Here is a 17,096-nt window from a genome sequence, read left to right on the forward strand (position 1 = left end):
ATCCTTGCCTCATCTTTGCTTGTGAACGGCTGAGCCTTTTGGGGATGCTCCTTTTATACCCAGTCATGACGCTCACCTGTTTCCAATGAACCTGTTCACCTGTGGAATGTTCCAAACAGGTGTTCTTTGAGCATTCATCTACTTTCCCAGTCTTTTGTTGCCCCTGTCCCAGCTTTTTTGAAATGTGTTGCAGGCACCCATTTCAAAATGAGCAAATATTTGCACAAAAACAAAAAGTCTATCAGTTTGAACATTAAATATTTTATCTTTGTGGTGTATTCAATTGAATATAGGTTGAAGAGGATTTGCAAATCATTGTATTCTGTTTTTATTTACATATCACACGACATCTTAACTTCTCTGGAATTGGGGTTGTAAATTCAGCAGCAGGTACAGTGCTCTCCAGGTTGGCAGTCCAATCAAAGGCCACAATTATCCCTGAGTAGATAAGAAGTTAATGTTTGTAATTTTACCAAATGCTTTTTCAGTCTTTTGTAGTTATCAGATGCTGTTCTGTACAAGTAGTACTGTTACTTAAGTATTCTTTGTTGTGGTCACTACAATTTCATTACAACATTTAAATGTCTCACAAATTTGAGGCATAAAGGCAGATGCATTTTAAATGTTATTTCCAATTGGTTAAAAGACTTGATAATTAATTTTAGATTTCTGTGGTTGTGTAGATGCGGCATATTTGCTGTTGGTATTTAAACCAGTAGACCTTCAGTTCTGTTTTAGTGCATTTTTGGGTGCGAGTCCAGTGATTAAAAGGGATCATGTGTAGCTCAGACAGAAACCAGCGGTGACATAGCAACTGTCACCAAGCAACTTACTAAATCTACTGCCTTGGGAGTTATACAATGCTGTTTGTTGTTCCAGATTGGTTGCATTTTGTCTCGCAGCACTCACTGATAGTGGACACGTGTCTGACAGACACATGTCACATGGCCAAGCAAATATTGATCCAAATCTAATAGTCTCAGTGGACATGAGTGCATGAGGAGGAATTTATCTGTCTGTATATTAAGCTCCTACCAGCCATATTTTCAATCCTGCTGTTAAACCCTGCAATCCAGATTGACAGCTCAAAAACTTGGCGTAGCTATTGAATAAATGTCATTACACTGCAGGATCGAGAAAAAGACATACTGATGTTCTCATGGCGAGACTGCCTCACAGGTTGCACGTATATTCGCTGCAATCTCAGAACATCTGTGGAATAACTGAACACTGAAATCAGTTTGTGAAAGCTTGTAGTATGAACAGTCACAGTTCTCATACTTCATTGGTGGTCTCAGAATCACTAACAGCAGAAATCAGGGGCAACAAACTATTAAGAAACACAAACAGTAAAGTAATGCTGTATGGTCATTCTGTCTGAAGGAGGGAGTTCTCAAAAACCGAGTGACCATGCAAGAAGACTCACAAGGAAAGCTACAAAAAGACACCCAGAACAACTCTGAAGGAGTTACAGGCTTCTGTTGCCATGATTTTGTAGTGCAACATTTATGAATTGCAAAACCAAACGCAGCTTCATGGTGGCGTAGAACAGCAGAGGACTTTCATACAACAAACCAGCTCCAATCTACGTTCAAGTCTGTCTTGTGCCTTCTGGTGAACTGTAACTGAAATGTCATGTCTTCAGTTTAAGAGACTCCTCCATTGGGGGAAAAAAAAAAAAAGAAACTCCTCCATGTCACTTTATGAAGTTGTATGTTGATGCAAAACAAAAAACGTTGTGCTGTGCACAGTTTCTCCAGTCTCAGTAATATAGCTGCTTCAGAGTTCTCATAGATGTCTTGATGTTTCCCGCACTTGTCTCCTTTCTTCTTCTTGACTGTTGTAGAACTTTGCAGACAGTCTTTGTCTCTGTAAATTCTTTACCTTGTCCTGATTTCCACACTTTGGATTTCAGTGGTCAGGTCTAGGAGCTTGAGCTAATACTGCATCTTCCACTTTAAGAAGCCCGAGTCCCGATTAGCACCACTCAGATGGACCAACTATCCATCCACAGTACTGCAGTCTGTAGTACTTAAGCGATGCACAGGTGTGGCCTTGACCTCATCCAGTTGCTGTGGGTTTCTGAGGTATCTGTGTGCTGGATCATGCTCAGGAAAATGCGTAACATGGCTGCACTGCTGTAATTGGCTTTCCCTCACAATGCAAGTGATATTCCTCATCTGGGTCTCCTTAACTTCTCATTTGATAGTCATTCCAGCCTCAACCTCGATCACTGACTATTGTCAGGTTTCACAGCTATGCAGTGAGACTGGACGCACTGCGAAAAGACTTGGTCCTGTGGCCTCCTGTAAAAGTATCGGCATCACCAAATGCTTCTGTCAAGTGACCTATGACTCCATGAGCTCCTCCAAGCTCTGTACCCCTGTTCAGACTGGGGTTGGCAATCTGGCTCAGGCTGGATTCAATCCGGATTGCTTTCTAGCCAGATGGTGTTCAGACCTGTTTCTCAAATCCGGCTCATCCTACACATGCATCCAAACTCAATCCGGCTCAAGCTGAAAAAGATGTCTGGAAGCAAGGGTGTTGATGTGCCTGTGGATGTGGACATGACACCGTGGTGTGTGTGCGTGTGTATCTGGACTTGTGAGCATGGGTGTGTGATTTGAACGTAGGAGTTTGTGCATGTGGATCTGGACATGACGGTGTGGTGTGTGAGATCTGGATGTGACATGTGAAAGGGAATGCACCTGGCGGGCGTGTTTGAAGGTTGTTTGCTGGCCTTGCTGTTGCAGCCCATTGAGTGCAACCACAGTGGAGAGGATGCTGTGGGTGCATGAACATAGTGAGGAAGTTTGACATCATGATCCCCAAGATAGCCAGATTTGAGCCACATTTGCATTCAGACCTCAGCCAGTCCCATTCAAATCTGGCTCAAATCTAATTTGTGCCATTGAGAATCAGGAAAAAACTTATCCAGTTCGAATCCCACTCAAGATGGATTGCCAACCCAGTCTGAATGTGGTCCATGTGTGTTGACATCATTGGATAAGCTCCTGGAGACAGGAGTCACTACCAGGTACTTTTTGTTTACCTAAAAATGCAGTTTCCCTTCTGAGACCTGAGATTATATTAAGATGGTACCATTGTCATTTCTTTTGACTGGGGCCTCAGTCCTCTTGCCTCTTAAGAGGATGGTGACTACCTATGTAAAATTTTCAAACCAATTAATAGTTTTTAAGTTTTGAGCTGGGGGACTTGCACAGATGGAACTGGTCACAGTACCCTATTCCTGCATTTGAGCAGTGCGATTGTAAAAAGAAAAGGGTCTTTTACCCTCAGCAACCATCTCCAGTATATCTGCCATCATCACCCTACTGAACTACAGTCAACTGGAGCCCAGCCCCCAGCTATCCCACCCCGACCATGGTACTGCTCCAGCACTTAACAAGGATTTAATATTGCTCAGTCATGTGTCAGACAGATCAAATCAAAGCTGTGATCCCACAATTTAGGCCAAAACGCCACAAGTTCTGAAAAACAGCATAATCCTACAATCGCTATAATAACTCTTGCTGTTCGCTTCCTCTCGCACAAAGTGCTTTTGAAAATTAAAATCTGATGTTTAACTGCACTGAGCTGAGATCAGAATATGAGCGTGCACGGGTTAAGTTCTCCCAAAACTATTAGTTTTCTGTTAAAGATGCACTCCTGGTTTCTGTGTTTTACTTACTTACCTTTCTGCAGAAGAAACAATGTCCTGCATTTTTTTTCTCAAATGTGCTGAGCTGATTATTGTTAATGTGGTCCGGGTACTGCATCACCAACAAAAAACTGCCTGGATTATGCCAAAACAAATTCAGAGCGTGATAACTGGAAGCAACAACAACAGCAACCAAACACATCCAACAGCTTGATGTCAGTGTTGCACATTGCTGCTGAGGAATTTTGGTCCAATTTTTGAATAATTTATTTTGGCAAGAAACTGCCTGTTAAAGGCTTCATCACAGCACCACAATAGGGTTCAAGTCATGACTTTGACTAGATGGCTCCAGAACTTTGGGTTCCTTTTATTCATTGAGTAAATGTAACGCCTCCTAAACATTAGCCTCAAAGTGCTTTATAATAAAACATGGAAATCTCAATTGTAAAAGCACAATACTTAAAAACAAATCATAAAAATTGCACACAAGTTCACCAAAAATTTAAATAGACTTTTGTTAAATAACCATTCCTTTTTACCTTTTAATATTTTAGCAGTAGCCACAGTTGTGGACATACGAGGTCTGTCCATAAAGTATAGGTCCTTTTTATTTTTTTCAAAAACTATATGGATTTCATTCATATGTTTTTACGTCAGACATGCTTGAACCCTCGTGCGCATGCGTGAGTTTTTCCACGCCTGTCGGTGACGTCATTCACCTGTGAGCACTCCTTGTGGGAGGAGTCGTCCAGCCCCTCGTCGGAATTCCTTTGTCTGAGAAGTTGCTGAGAGACTGGCGCTTTGTTTGATCAAACTTTTTTCTAAACCTGTGAGACACATCGAAGTGGACACGGTTCGAAAAATTAAGCTGGTTTTCAGTGAAAATTTTAACGGCTGATGAGAGATTTTGAGGTGATACTGTCGCTTTAAGGACTTCCCACGGTGCGAGATGTCGCGCAGCGCTCTCAGGCACCATCATCAGCCTGTTTCAAGCTGAAAACCTCCACATTTCAGGCTCTATTGATCCAGGACGTCATGAGAGAACAGAGACGTTTCAGAAGAAGTCGGTTTCAGCATTTTATCCGGATATTCCACTGTTAAAGGAGATTTTTTTAATGAAAGACGTGCTGACGGGTCCGCGCGTCGGGACGCAGCCGGCGCGGTGCGGCGGCACAGGAAAAACACCTCCGTGTTGATAACCATTTGTAAAATCCAGGCGGCTTTTGATGGCTTTCAGTGGAGTGAGTATATGAGAAATTGTTTAACAGCTGGACATGTTCCAACTTGTCCTTAAGGCTTCCAACAGAGGTGTTTTTCCTGTGGCGGAGCGTCGCGGCGGCTGCGATCCGACGCTGCAATCCGCCCGCACGTCTTTCATTAAAAAAATCTCCTTTAACAGTGGAATATCCGGATAAAATGCTGAAACCGACTTCTTCTGAAACTTCTCTGTTCTCTCACGACGTCCTGGATCAATAGAGCCTGAAATGTGGAGGTTTTCAGCTTGAAACAGGCTGATGATGGCGCCTGAGAGCGCTGCGCGATGTCTCGCACCGTGGGAAGTCCTTAAAGCGACAGTATCACCTCAAAATCTCTCATCAGACGTTAAAATTTTCACTGAAAACCAGCTTAATTTTTCGAACCGTGTCCACTTCGATGTGTCTCACAGGTTTAGAAAAAATTTTGATCAAACAAAGCGCCAGTCTCTCAGCAACTTCTCAGACAAAGGAATTCCGGCGAGGGGCTGGACGACTCCTCCCACAAGGAGTGCTCACAGGCGAATGATGTCACCGACAGGCGTGGAAAAACTCACGCATGTGCACGAGGGTTCAGGCATGTCTGACGTTAAAACATATGAATGAAATCCATATAGTTTTTGAAAAAAATTAAAAGGACCTATACTTTATGGACAGACCTCGTATGTTTACATACACTTTCAGTGAAAGATTTTACCCTACCTACACATAATCTGTTTGATCAAATGTTAATACAATTCCAGTGAACTTGGGATGTTGTGTGAAATGTAAATAAAAACAGAATACAATGATTTGCAAATCCTCTTCAACCTATATTCAATTGAATACACCACAAAGACAAGATATTTAATGTTCAAACGGATAAACTTTGTTGTTTTTGTGCAAATATTTGCTCATTTTGAAATGGATGCCTGCAACACGTTTCAGAAAAGCTGGGACAGTGGTATGTTTACTACTGTGTTACATCACCTTTCCTTCTAACAACACTTAATAAGCGTTTGGTAAATTTGGAGTTAATGGTTTACAATGTCACATTTCTCTCTGATAACTTTTTCAGTTTATTTTCATTTCAATTTATTTTCATATATATAGCACCACATCACAAAAAAGTTGCCTCAAGGCACTTCACACAAGTAAGGTCTAACCTTACTAACCCCCAGAGCAAGCACACAGGTGACAGTGGTAAGGAAAAAACTCCCTCTGAGGAAGAAACCTCAAGCAGACCAGACTCAAAGGTGTGACCCTCTGCTTGGGCCGTGCTACAGACACGAATTACAAAACTATTAAAAAAAAAATATAGAGGAAATGTTGCTGGTGCACAGGACAGGAGGTTTTCCAAAGCAGACACCACACCCATCTCTGGATGGAGCTGCACCTCAAATGGAGGGAGAAAAAAAAGCCATCAGGTATCAGAAAGGCAACAAATAAAGTATAATTTGTCAGCATTAAGTAACAAGAAAAACAAAAGAAATACTAAGGTGATTGCCAGCCACTAGCCCTAAGCTTCACTAAAGGACCCACAATTTAGATAAAGTTGAGGCCGCGGCCCGCTCCTTTTCCTAATAAAATTAATTAAAAGAGTAAAAAGCATAGAAACATACTATGCCAGTATGCTAGCCATACGAAAGGGAAAATAACTAACGCCAACAACTTCATCAGTTCCTTAGTTGTGATCCTGAGGTTCTGTTGGACCTTTAGGTTTGTTAATTTGGGCCTCATTTTTCAGTGATGTCTGTACAATCCCACGCTGCTTATATTTTTGTCCCACTGCTTGTGGTCCCATGAATCTTTTAGAGGTGCCTTTTTAAGAGGAACCTTGTAGAGATGCAACATTTTGTTCTGGGTATTATTGGCTTAATTCTTTAGATCCCCCAGCTCCTCACAGCAGGCACTGCAGGTTCAAGGGGTCGATATTTAAATACAGCCAAAGATTCCCCAGTTAGCTTTTATTTTTGAATTCAATTAAAAATTTTTGAAACCTTCCATTCTGTCTATACTGTTGAGCGACTGAAAATTTGACATGGTGAAGAAAAACTAGAACAAAAAAAAGATTCTGTCACTACTTTTTGTAATTATAATTGACTAACATACATTGTTTGTTAAAACGGAATATGTGGAGTTGGGAGAAATAAGTTGAAAAGATTTTATCCTGGTGTATGTAAACTAATGTCTTCAAATGTGTTTGATGGTTTATGACCTCCTCCTGCTCCTCCTCCTCCTCCTCCACCTCCTGTATATAAACAGCATGAAACCCCAAAATTATTCTGGATATTATTCTGACTTTGTATCGTAAAAACACCGAGAATGTTGTTCTTGGATTAACAACATAATTATTATTTTAAATTATATATATATATATATATATATATATATATATATATATATATATATATATAGATAGATAGATAGATAGATAGATAGATAGATAGATAATATGTATGTATGTATTTTAAAGTGATGCTCATCGTGCAAAGCTGTGTTTTTGGGGGGAATAATTTAGTTGTGCAAACTGACGTTAGGAAGGTCTGTTAATTCCATATTTTTTAAGATGTAAAGCAGCGAGAAAATACTTTTTTTTTTTTTCCTCTCCTGAACGGTTTCCTCCGTGGAGGTTACTGGTTATAACCGTTAAATCCCGTCCCGTTGTTTAACCGCCGCCATGCTCTCCAGCGTGCGGCGGCACAGCCTCCGCCTGCACACGGAGCTTCATCGGTGGAGCATCTGCGACCCGGGCAGCCACCTCCTCCGGGACAGTCTCCTCGCCCGGGTCCCCGCCTGCATCTCCCGCTCCAAGTCGTGCGCCAGCTCCGCCTGGGAGTCTGACGGGAGCTGCTGGTCGTCTTCAGACTCGGTCATCTCCACTGACTCCGCCGGGGAGCCGTTGGGAGGCGGGATTCCGTACCGGGTGGTCCTGCTGGGAGCCAGCGGGGTCGGTAAGACGGCTTTCGTCAGCATCTTTGCCGGCGCCGCGGACAGCATGGACAGTGATGACTGCGAGCTCTGTGGAGGTGAGAAACACAGTACAAAAGTTATATAATTTTAATTTATTTAGAAAACAAGACTTTGTTTTATATCAAAACTCACTAACTCATCTACCATAGCAGTTTAACGTCAATCTGGTCTGTCTCACACATCCTTTTCTTTTTCTCTTATTGCACATTTATTTTTCTTACACATTTTATTACTGTGAATTATTCAGTGTTTAGTGTATATTTATATGAGTGCACTCAAACCCAAGTCAAATTCCCATTCTGTGGATACTTGACAATTAAAAGCTATTCTGATTCTGATATATTTTTGAAGTCACTATTAATTTATAAGTAAAGTGTAAATTGAATTTCAACAATCTACTGAACTCCATATATTAAAAGTGAAGTGGTCTCTAGGTGTATAGGTGTCTAACTTCAATCACGGAGAAACTGGGGAGAGCTGACATTTTCCATTTGGTATACTTATATTTTGGGTCAAGGATGAACGCTGTGAAAACAGAAGGTTGATAGGACTAATTAGGGATATTAGTTAACGGCAGTGAACAATGAACATTGATAACCATTAATCAACCAGACATATCACTTACCTAATCTCGAACCTGTGGACCCCTAGTACCTAGTACAAAGCACTAGTACAATTAAAATGTGATGCCTTTTGAAAGCACTTTCATTCATGTGTTATTGTTTCATATTGTGTAGTTTACTAACAATATACGAGGGCTGTCAATAAAGTAACGGTCCTTTTTATTTTTTTCAAAAACTATATGGATTTCATTCATATGTTTTTACGTCAGACATGCTTGAACCCTCGTGTGCATGCGTGAGTTTTTCCACGCCTGTCGGTGACATCATTTGCCTGTGAGCACTCCTTGTGGGAGGAGTCGTCCAGCCCCTCGTCGGAATTCCTTTGTCTGAGAAGTTGCTGAGAGACTGGCGCGTTGTTTGATCCAAATTTTTTCTAAACCTGTGAGACACATCGAAGTGGACACGGTTCGAAAAATTAAGCTGGTTTTCAGTGAAAATTTTAACGGCTGATGAGAGATTTTGAGGTGATACTGTCGCTTTAAGGACTTCCCACGGAGCGAGACATCGCGCAGCGCTCTCAGCCGCCGTCATCAGCCTGTTCAAGCTGAAAACCTCCACATTTCAGGCTCTATTGATCCAGGATGTCGTGAGAGAACAGAGAAGTTTCAGAAGAAGTCGGTTTCAGCATTTTATCCGGATATTCCACTGTTAAAGGAGATTTTTTTTAATGAAAGACGTGCGGACGGGTCGCGACGCGACGCTCCGCCACAGGAAAAACACCTCTGTTGAAAGCCTTAAGGACAAGTTGGAACATGTCCTGCTGTTGAACAATTTCTCATATACTCACTCCACTGAAAGCCATCAAAAGCCGCCTGGATTTTACAAATGGTTATCAACACGGAGGTGTTTTTCCTGTGCCGCCGCACCGCATCGGCTGCGTCCCGACGCGCGGACCCGTCCGCACGTCTTTCATTAAAAAAATCTCCTTTAACAGTGGAATATCCGGATAAAATGCTGAAACCGACTTCTTCTGAAACTTCTCTGTTCTCTCACGACGTCCTGGATCAATAGAGCCTGAAATGTGGAGGTTAAGGTCAGCTTGAACAGGCTGACGACGGCGGCTGAGAGCGCTGAGCGACATCTCGCACCGTGGTAAGTCCTTAAAGCGACAGAATCACCTCAAAATCTCTCATCAGCCGTTAAAATTTTCACTGAAAACCAGCTTAATTTTTCGAACCGTGTCCACTTCGATGTGTCTCACAGGTTTAGAAAAAATTTTGATCTAACAACGCGCCAGTCTCTCAGCAACTTCTCAGACAAAGGAATTCCGACGAGGGGCTGGACGACTCCTCCCACAAGGAGTGCTCACAGGTGAATGACGTCACCGACAGGCGTGGAAAAACTCACGCATGCCCACGAGGGTTCAAGCATGTCTGACGTAAAAACATATGAATGAAATCCATATAGTTTTTGAAAAAAATAAAAAGGACCGTTGCTTTATTGACAGACCTCGTAGTTTTTTTTTTTTACTGCTGCCAATGAGTTCATGTTTACATGCATCTTTAGATTGTTAGCTGGTAACAAAACTTGATAAAATGTAAATCTAACCTGAATAGAAAACTATCAAATTTTGGGGTAAATTCGCGATATTGCAGCCAGATGTATAAACATTTTAAAATAAATTTGGCCATTGCCAAACTTACACAGCCTAATGAGCATAGACTGCTCTAAGGTGAGTCTACATGGGGATAAACCCCCAACAACCCCACAAAAATTCACTGTTACAATGTCTGACTAATCTGGTTCTACAGCACCCCCAGCTGCCACTAGAGTGTTTTTTGTTTGTTTTTAAATGCATAGCAATGGGATCAGCTGATAGAGTTCAGATCAAAAAACGAGATGTGTTTATATTTTTCCCATTATGCTGTTTACTTCGTTATTGCTAGTATAATTAAAGTGGATCATTTCAGGCTCTGGTTTCATCCAGACTGGAGAAACATGATGTGGATTACATTCCAAATATTCAGAAAGAGTAAAGGAGAATAGCCCCGCCTACAGGAGAGTAGCTGTCATTTGTTAGCAGTGTGATTTTTTTTTTTTCCTTCTGTTTTTCTGCCTGCAAGTTTTCCAAATTTGCATTTCTGTTATGTCAACAAGGTGATTATGAATTTTGAACATTTGCTCAGCATTTTGCTTGATAGCTCTATATGTTGTATCTTGTTTCTGTGATTTGGCAACATAAGTATAGTAGGCACTTGAAGTTTACATTGATAGCCATGGACTGAACACCAACACCCCCCCCCCCCCCCCCCATCCCAGCCAGCAAAAAAAAAGAAAAAATCTTTTGAGCCACCACAGATTTGCTTCTTATTGGCCTCCAGTTGTTCTCATGCTTGCTTTTACATCATTTCAGATGAAGTGAGTGAAAAGTCAGTAGAAGTGGATGGCGAGCTGGCAACATTAACTCTGCTTGACTCCTGGGATGCAGAGGTGACATAAAAAAATAAATAAAAATGCTGTGACTCACGTCAGCCTGTATGCACGTGTAAGTACTGTATGTGTTTCCTGTTTGCACATGACAGGCTGACAGCGAGTGGGCTCTCGAACACTACATGCAGACGGGCGACGCCTACTTGTTGCTGTACTCTATTACCGACCGAGCCTCGTTCCTTCGGGCATCAGAGCTTCGGATAACCCTGCGCCGTTACCACCCTGCCCACCACACACCCATCATCTTGGTGGGAAACAAGTGTGATTTGGTGCGACGCCGAGAGGTGTCTACCAGCGGTGAGTGCAGCAGATGATTTTTCTGCACTGTTGAACTTTGATACTCCTGCAGATGTGCGACTTTATTGTGTTCTGCCTGTTTCAGAGGGTCGTGCATGCGCTGCAGTGTACGACTGCAAGTTTATTGAAACCTCCGCCGCCATGCAGCACAATGTCTGGGAAGCTTTCCATGGCATAGTGCGCCAGCTGCGTCTGCGAAGAGACTCTAAGGAAGCCAACAAGCGCCGGCAATATATCAGTTCTAATTCACGCCGAGAGAGCCTTCCTATGAAGGCCAAGCGTTTCCTCAACAAGATGGTGGCAAAGAACAATCCAAGTATGGCTTTCTGGTTGAAGTCAAAGTCCTGCCATAATCTCTCTGTACTGTAGGAACTTAACACATTCGTGTTTTAAGGCTTTGCGCAGCAGTTGCAACATATGGACATGTGCCAGAAGCCAAAGGCCTTTTAGCAGATGGCTGGTTCAAAGCCGGTTCTCACTGTGTTCATACCTCATCACCAGCACAGTCGCCACCAGCATTCTGAATGAGACTCTTTGGAGATTTGGACAATGAGGCCTCAGTTTCTGTTGCACAGATGTTAAATCTGTGCAGTACAAATGTCTGAGATTAACAGAACACCAGCTGACAAAATGTGTTTCTGCTTTTGAACAGTCATAATATGTGTTGCACATTTCTCTTTCCTCATCTGTGTTTCTTTTGTTCTCATTCCTGTCAAATTGTTGAGCGCAAGTGCTAAGTTCACCAGTTGTAAAATAGTGACGACGAAAAACGTATTCTTTAAAATTTTTTTGTTTGTTACGATCAAGTAGTTACTTTCTTTTTATTTATGATATGTTGTATTTTCTACTTATTGTGAATAAATATGACTTCTTACATAATTTAATGTACTTCGCAGCAGTGGTGGGTACAGCTAAGCTAAAAGTTAGCTTCATTAGCCACCAGTCGGCTAGCTGAAAAGCTAAATGTGATCACGCTAAACTGCTAATATGTGTAGCTGATGCAACTGCTAACAGCTAACTTTTATTTAGCCATGTTGAATTTATGATGGTAAAAACCCTGGGTGGGGGTGGGGGGTGTTATTTTAATATTTGGCATAAAGATAAAAATAAAATTAAATTAACAAATAAAAGTATACAGTAATAGTCAACATACATTTTACAATTACAGAAAGTATTAAATGAATAATAAATAAATAAAAAATACATATAGAAATGTTATGCTCTAATTAACATAATGTATTTACTTTGTCTTGACCTAATGTTCATCCATTTTCTTGGTTATGTTTATACCTTCAAATGATGCATACATTTCGCTTACTGGATTAGCGTATGAGCTCCAACAGGAACAAACCTATAATAATAATTTGAGGATCTACAAATATTTTTGACCATTAACCTTTAGTAAAAAAGCAAAAGTTAGCCGACTTAAAGTTAGTGGAACTATATATTGGAAGCTAATTGGTCTGCTAATAGCTTTCAAAGTTCGCTGGAAAATTAATCAGCTTATGAAAGTTAGCTTTGATAATTAGCTGTTATAAAGAAAGAACGGAGCTTTGCTAATTGGCTGTTAGCTGAACTGCGCCCGCCAATGCTCTTACATAATTCCAATGTTGCTTACTCGAATAAAGTGTTATTTTCCCATTTTAAAAAATAGTTCTTTCTGTTATTTAAACCATACTGAGAGTCTGTGTACGACTCTGCTCAGACAAAAGAGACACACTTGCAGTTTAACAGCCACTTACTGAGCTGTCGAAAGATGAGTTAGGTGGTGACATTAAAGTTGAACTTTTTACAAATAAATTTAACTCACTTGAACACATTTACAACTGTTTTGGTACTTATCAGAGGTCAAGATCACAGTGTGAGATTTCAACATCGTGTTCAGACTCCGACAGCTCACATCACAGCCTCGGTTTAATCTTAAATGTGTTGCCAAGGTAACGTTCAGAGATGAAGAAGTATCCTTTTTGTCCGCTCAGGCCGTAGCGCAACAGGCAGATGGTGTTAGTGTTTGTTGGCCAAAATATCTGTCAGGCTGCTTGCACAGAACCAAGGTACATACACTCAGGTTTTACATAACTGTGTCATTTCCATCTGCATTAATTGCTTCAGCTGCTGAACCGTCAACACTTCACAGATTCTGCATAATACTTCTCCTGTGATATGGTGACTCACTTTTAGCCTGTTAATCTGCAATTGCATCTTCACACAAACCCTGTGTACCTTTGTCACCTGACTGCTGTCAGCTCAAGATGGGCGCATACACTGACAGATCTATGTATGAGGTTAGGCCACTCAAAATTGTTTTGTAGGAGTGAGACCTGTTTTGTTTTAAGTAAGATGCTTGCCTTCTTCATAAGTTTGTTTTCAAAGTGTCAGCAGTTTTAAATGAATTTCTGGTCTTTTCAAATACAAGAAGTGCTCTTAAGTCTTATACAGGTGCTGAGGCCCATAATTGGTTCCAGTGTTTGTTCCTGGATTCTGTAGCATCATTAAGTGGGTAAGAGTCTGACTCTACTTGGACAAGATGTCAGTCCAATGCAGGTTACTTTCCCAGCCAGGGAGGGTCCACACTAGTCCTAAGGTCCATTGTTCCTCTTTATATTAATAGATGGTGTATATTACAACCCTAAATTGATTTTAACATTCACAAATAAATGGAATACTTTCAAATAGCAAACAAACCAGATCCAGTTTTCAATTTACAAAAAAAATAAACATGAATGTTGACATACACCATTAATCACCTTTAATTGTACTGTTGTCTATAAATCTGTTGAATTGAAAATCAACAAATTATAGTAATTCACCATAATTAAATGCGTTTTCAGACAACTTTATTGATCCCTAAAAGGGCAATTATGTTTACACTCCAATTACCTCAGACAAGATACAGCAATTAATCCACAATTATTACTTGTTTACCATAATAATGGCACACGTCAAAATTAAAGACAACACATAATACATTTGACATTGTTTATGTGCTCTAAACTTGAAGCAGTCCGTATTGAGGCAAAATGAAGGCCGCAGCAGGAGAGGCTCGCACCGCCCGTCTTGGGGGTTGAAGGCTGCAGCAGTAAAAACGTGCTGATATTGAAGTGGCAGGGAGGAAGCCAGGGTGAGGGGAGTGGAGAGACACGGGGGAGTAATAGAGATGGAGGGAGGGAGACATGCGTTGTGTGCAGATGAGTTAAATTTCTGTCAATTTCTGTCCGTGTGTATGTAAAGTCTGACAGTTTCTGTCCGTATGTGTGTAAAGTCTGACGTTCCTAAGCAACAGCAGGCATGGGGGGTAGATGAGAAGGGGGAGCCAAATTCCTTCACCAAGGCTGTAGATCCTTCTGGGGGAAGAGCAGGAAATTTGGCCTTCAGGAGTTTTTAGTTGTCACACTTGAAACATTACTTAAGCTACTTTAATGCAACATATAGCCTAACATAAATGCAAAAACAACTTCAGTATGCTCTCCTTAATACTAGGATTAGTGGGGAAGTTCCCTCCCAGCCATGGTTTGTACCCATTTACAGCTAGGCGGGCTAGGACAATGCAGATGAAGTGTCTTGTCTATGGATAGACAGGCAGAATGGCTGGGAATCAAACCCAGGCCAACATGTTAGGTAACCCATCTCCTATCCACTGATCTATCTGTTCTGCTTCAGAGCAAACGCAAGTGTGTAATTAAATATGAAGTAATTATAAAATTTGAATCATTTTGGTAATTTCTCATGTCTCTGAGTAAAAGCCAAGAGTTTGCTTCTCCTTGCAAAATCTGGAAGAGATTATACCCTCAATGGTGACTTCATTAAGTACCCCTTGCTAGTACTGGGTTGGCTTCTTTTAGCAATAAGAACTGTCACAATGCTTCATGGCATCAACAAGATGCTGGGAATGTTCCTCAGTGGTTTTAGTCCACACTGACATGATGCAGCTGACAGTGTTATTGAGGGGTGATTGAGGCGCTTGGAGCCTGACCTAGAAAACGTAGGACGTGATTCTCAATCTTTTGCATTTTGAAAAACCAACATTTCTTAAGGATGTGTGAAGTTTTGACTCTCTGGGTGCAATGTTGGGAAATGTTGATCTCTAAAATAACCATTTATCTGCCACAGCCTGGTGAAACATGGACATCCCTTTGACCTTCTCCGGTCACAAGGGTCCTCAACACTGTGGCACCTATGTGCTGGATCATGCACAGAGAAAGGGGCTGCATGGCCAAAATGTCAAAGCTGATATTCCCTCATAATGCAAATGATACTCCTCATCTTAGACTCTCTAAGTAAGTGCTTGTTGGATACAAAGACATTCCAGTGGTACCCAAGGATCTGCCAAAGAGACCCACTACCAAAAACATCCAGTTATCACCTAAAGTCACTGGTTAGCATCCAAGTCTCACAACCATACAGTACAAGGACCCTAAAGACTTGGACCTTTGTTCTGTAAAAATATCAGCATCACCGAACACCTCTGTCCAGTGACATCATGACTCCATAAGCTCTTCCAAATCATCTCTCAATCTCAAAGGCCAAGTACCTAGAGACACAAATGCCACTGCTGAGAAAAGTGAATGTCTCTTTAGTACTTTCACCACATACAGATACCCTTTGGATGGCTGAGTCCAGGAAATCATTAAAAAAGCCTGGATCCTCATCTTGATCCAGGACAATCATAAAATCAGGCACTCAGCTTCTCAAGTGCTGCAATAAGGGTATCTATTGATTCTGCAAAGATCACAGCATCATCTGCAAATAAAAAGTCATGGTCAGTAAAACTTTTCTTGTCAACAAAGGCACCTAAGTCACTGGTTTCCACAACTCTACCCAACACCCAGTCCATGCAAGCACTGATCAGTATTGAAGCCAGGACACATCCCTACCAAACACCAGTTTTCACTGGGAAAAACTCAATCTCTGTCTCCACTCTGTACAGCATTCACAGTATCTGTTTTGGCTGGCTATGATGTCAAGCAATTTCCTCGAGATCCAACAATCTCGTGATACCCCAGATGTTCAAAGATCACCTCAAGGCTATACCTTAAAGAAGTGTGGCATCCCTCCCTCTAACCTGGAGTGACTCACCATTAACCGAGCTGAGTGGCGATCACTATGGCACTGGGCTGTGCAGATTTTTGAGGCCAATCGTACTCAACATCAAGACGAACAATGCCATCACCATCATAAGCATTTCAACAGCAGGCCTCTCCCTCCCAGGGAGGGTATTCTGTGCCTGACTTGCAAAAAAAGGTGTCCACCTTGGTTCAAAATCAAATCAAAATCTCCAGTTTCATTTTTCAGCCAACCCCAGTCAAGAGAAGAAAGAGGTTTAGGTGAAGCACCAAGTTGTCTACATAATGTGACAGTCCTTTTGTCTATGCACAGCTTCTTATCAGAGGCACTAATGGAAAATCTGTCAGGAAACAGTTCACGGGGCAAAGGTAAAAGTCTAATGGAAATTAGGAACCTTAGCTATAAGGAAACTACTTTTAAAGAATTTGCCATATGCTTTTTTCTTTTACGTTTCAAATTTTGTTCACAGCTGACAAAGTTGCAGTCTGCAAAGAATAACATTTGACTCGTGCTATAAAATCTATTAGGTTTGGTTTTCCTAGCAGGAACAGTCTAATGGGTACCGGATTATAAGAAATTAGATTAGTAGAACCTCTGAGCAATCCTGAATGATACTGGCGTTGTCATTTCTACTCTACTGTATACCATTGTTCCTTTGTTCACCTTGAGCTCCTTCTTTATTGGATACCTGGACTGGAGGGCAGGATGATTAGACAATCATTAGATCCAATAAAACATTACTGGTTAGTGCTGGGTTAATGTTTGATCAGGATGATGGGGTGGCACAGATCACTCTGAGTGCAAGGAGTGTCCTTC

General features: G+C 41.4%; 1 protein-coding gene across 1 annotated transcript; it reads left to right on the forward strand.

The window, feature by feature from the left end:
• The first annotated feature begins 7,481 nt into the window (after window positions 1-7,481).
• gem (GTP binding protein overexpressed in skeletal muscle) lies at window positions 7,482-12,010 on the forward strand. The gene is made up of 4 exons (XM_034173554.1): window positions 7,482-7,922; window positions 10,843-10,919; window positions 11,012-11,216; window positions 11,302-12,010. The coding sequence occupies exons 1-4, from the start codon at window positions 7,574-7,576 to the stop codon at window positions 11,583-11,585; spliced, it is 915 nt and encodes a 304-aa protein (XP_034029445.1). The 5' UTR covers window positions 7,482-7,573; the 3' UTR covers window positions 11,586-12,010.
• The last annotated feature ends 5,086 nt before the right edge of the window (window positions 12,011-17,096 follow it).

The sequence above is a fragment of the Thalassophryne amazonica genome, chromosome 7 (genome assembly GCF_902500255.1).
Source record: "Thalassophryne amazonica chromosome 7, fThaAma1.1, whole genome shotgun sequence".
Lineage (NCBI taxonomy): Eukaryota > Metazoa > Chordata > Actinopteri > Batrachoidiformes > Batrachoididae > Thalassophryne > Thalassophryne amazonica.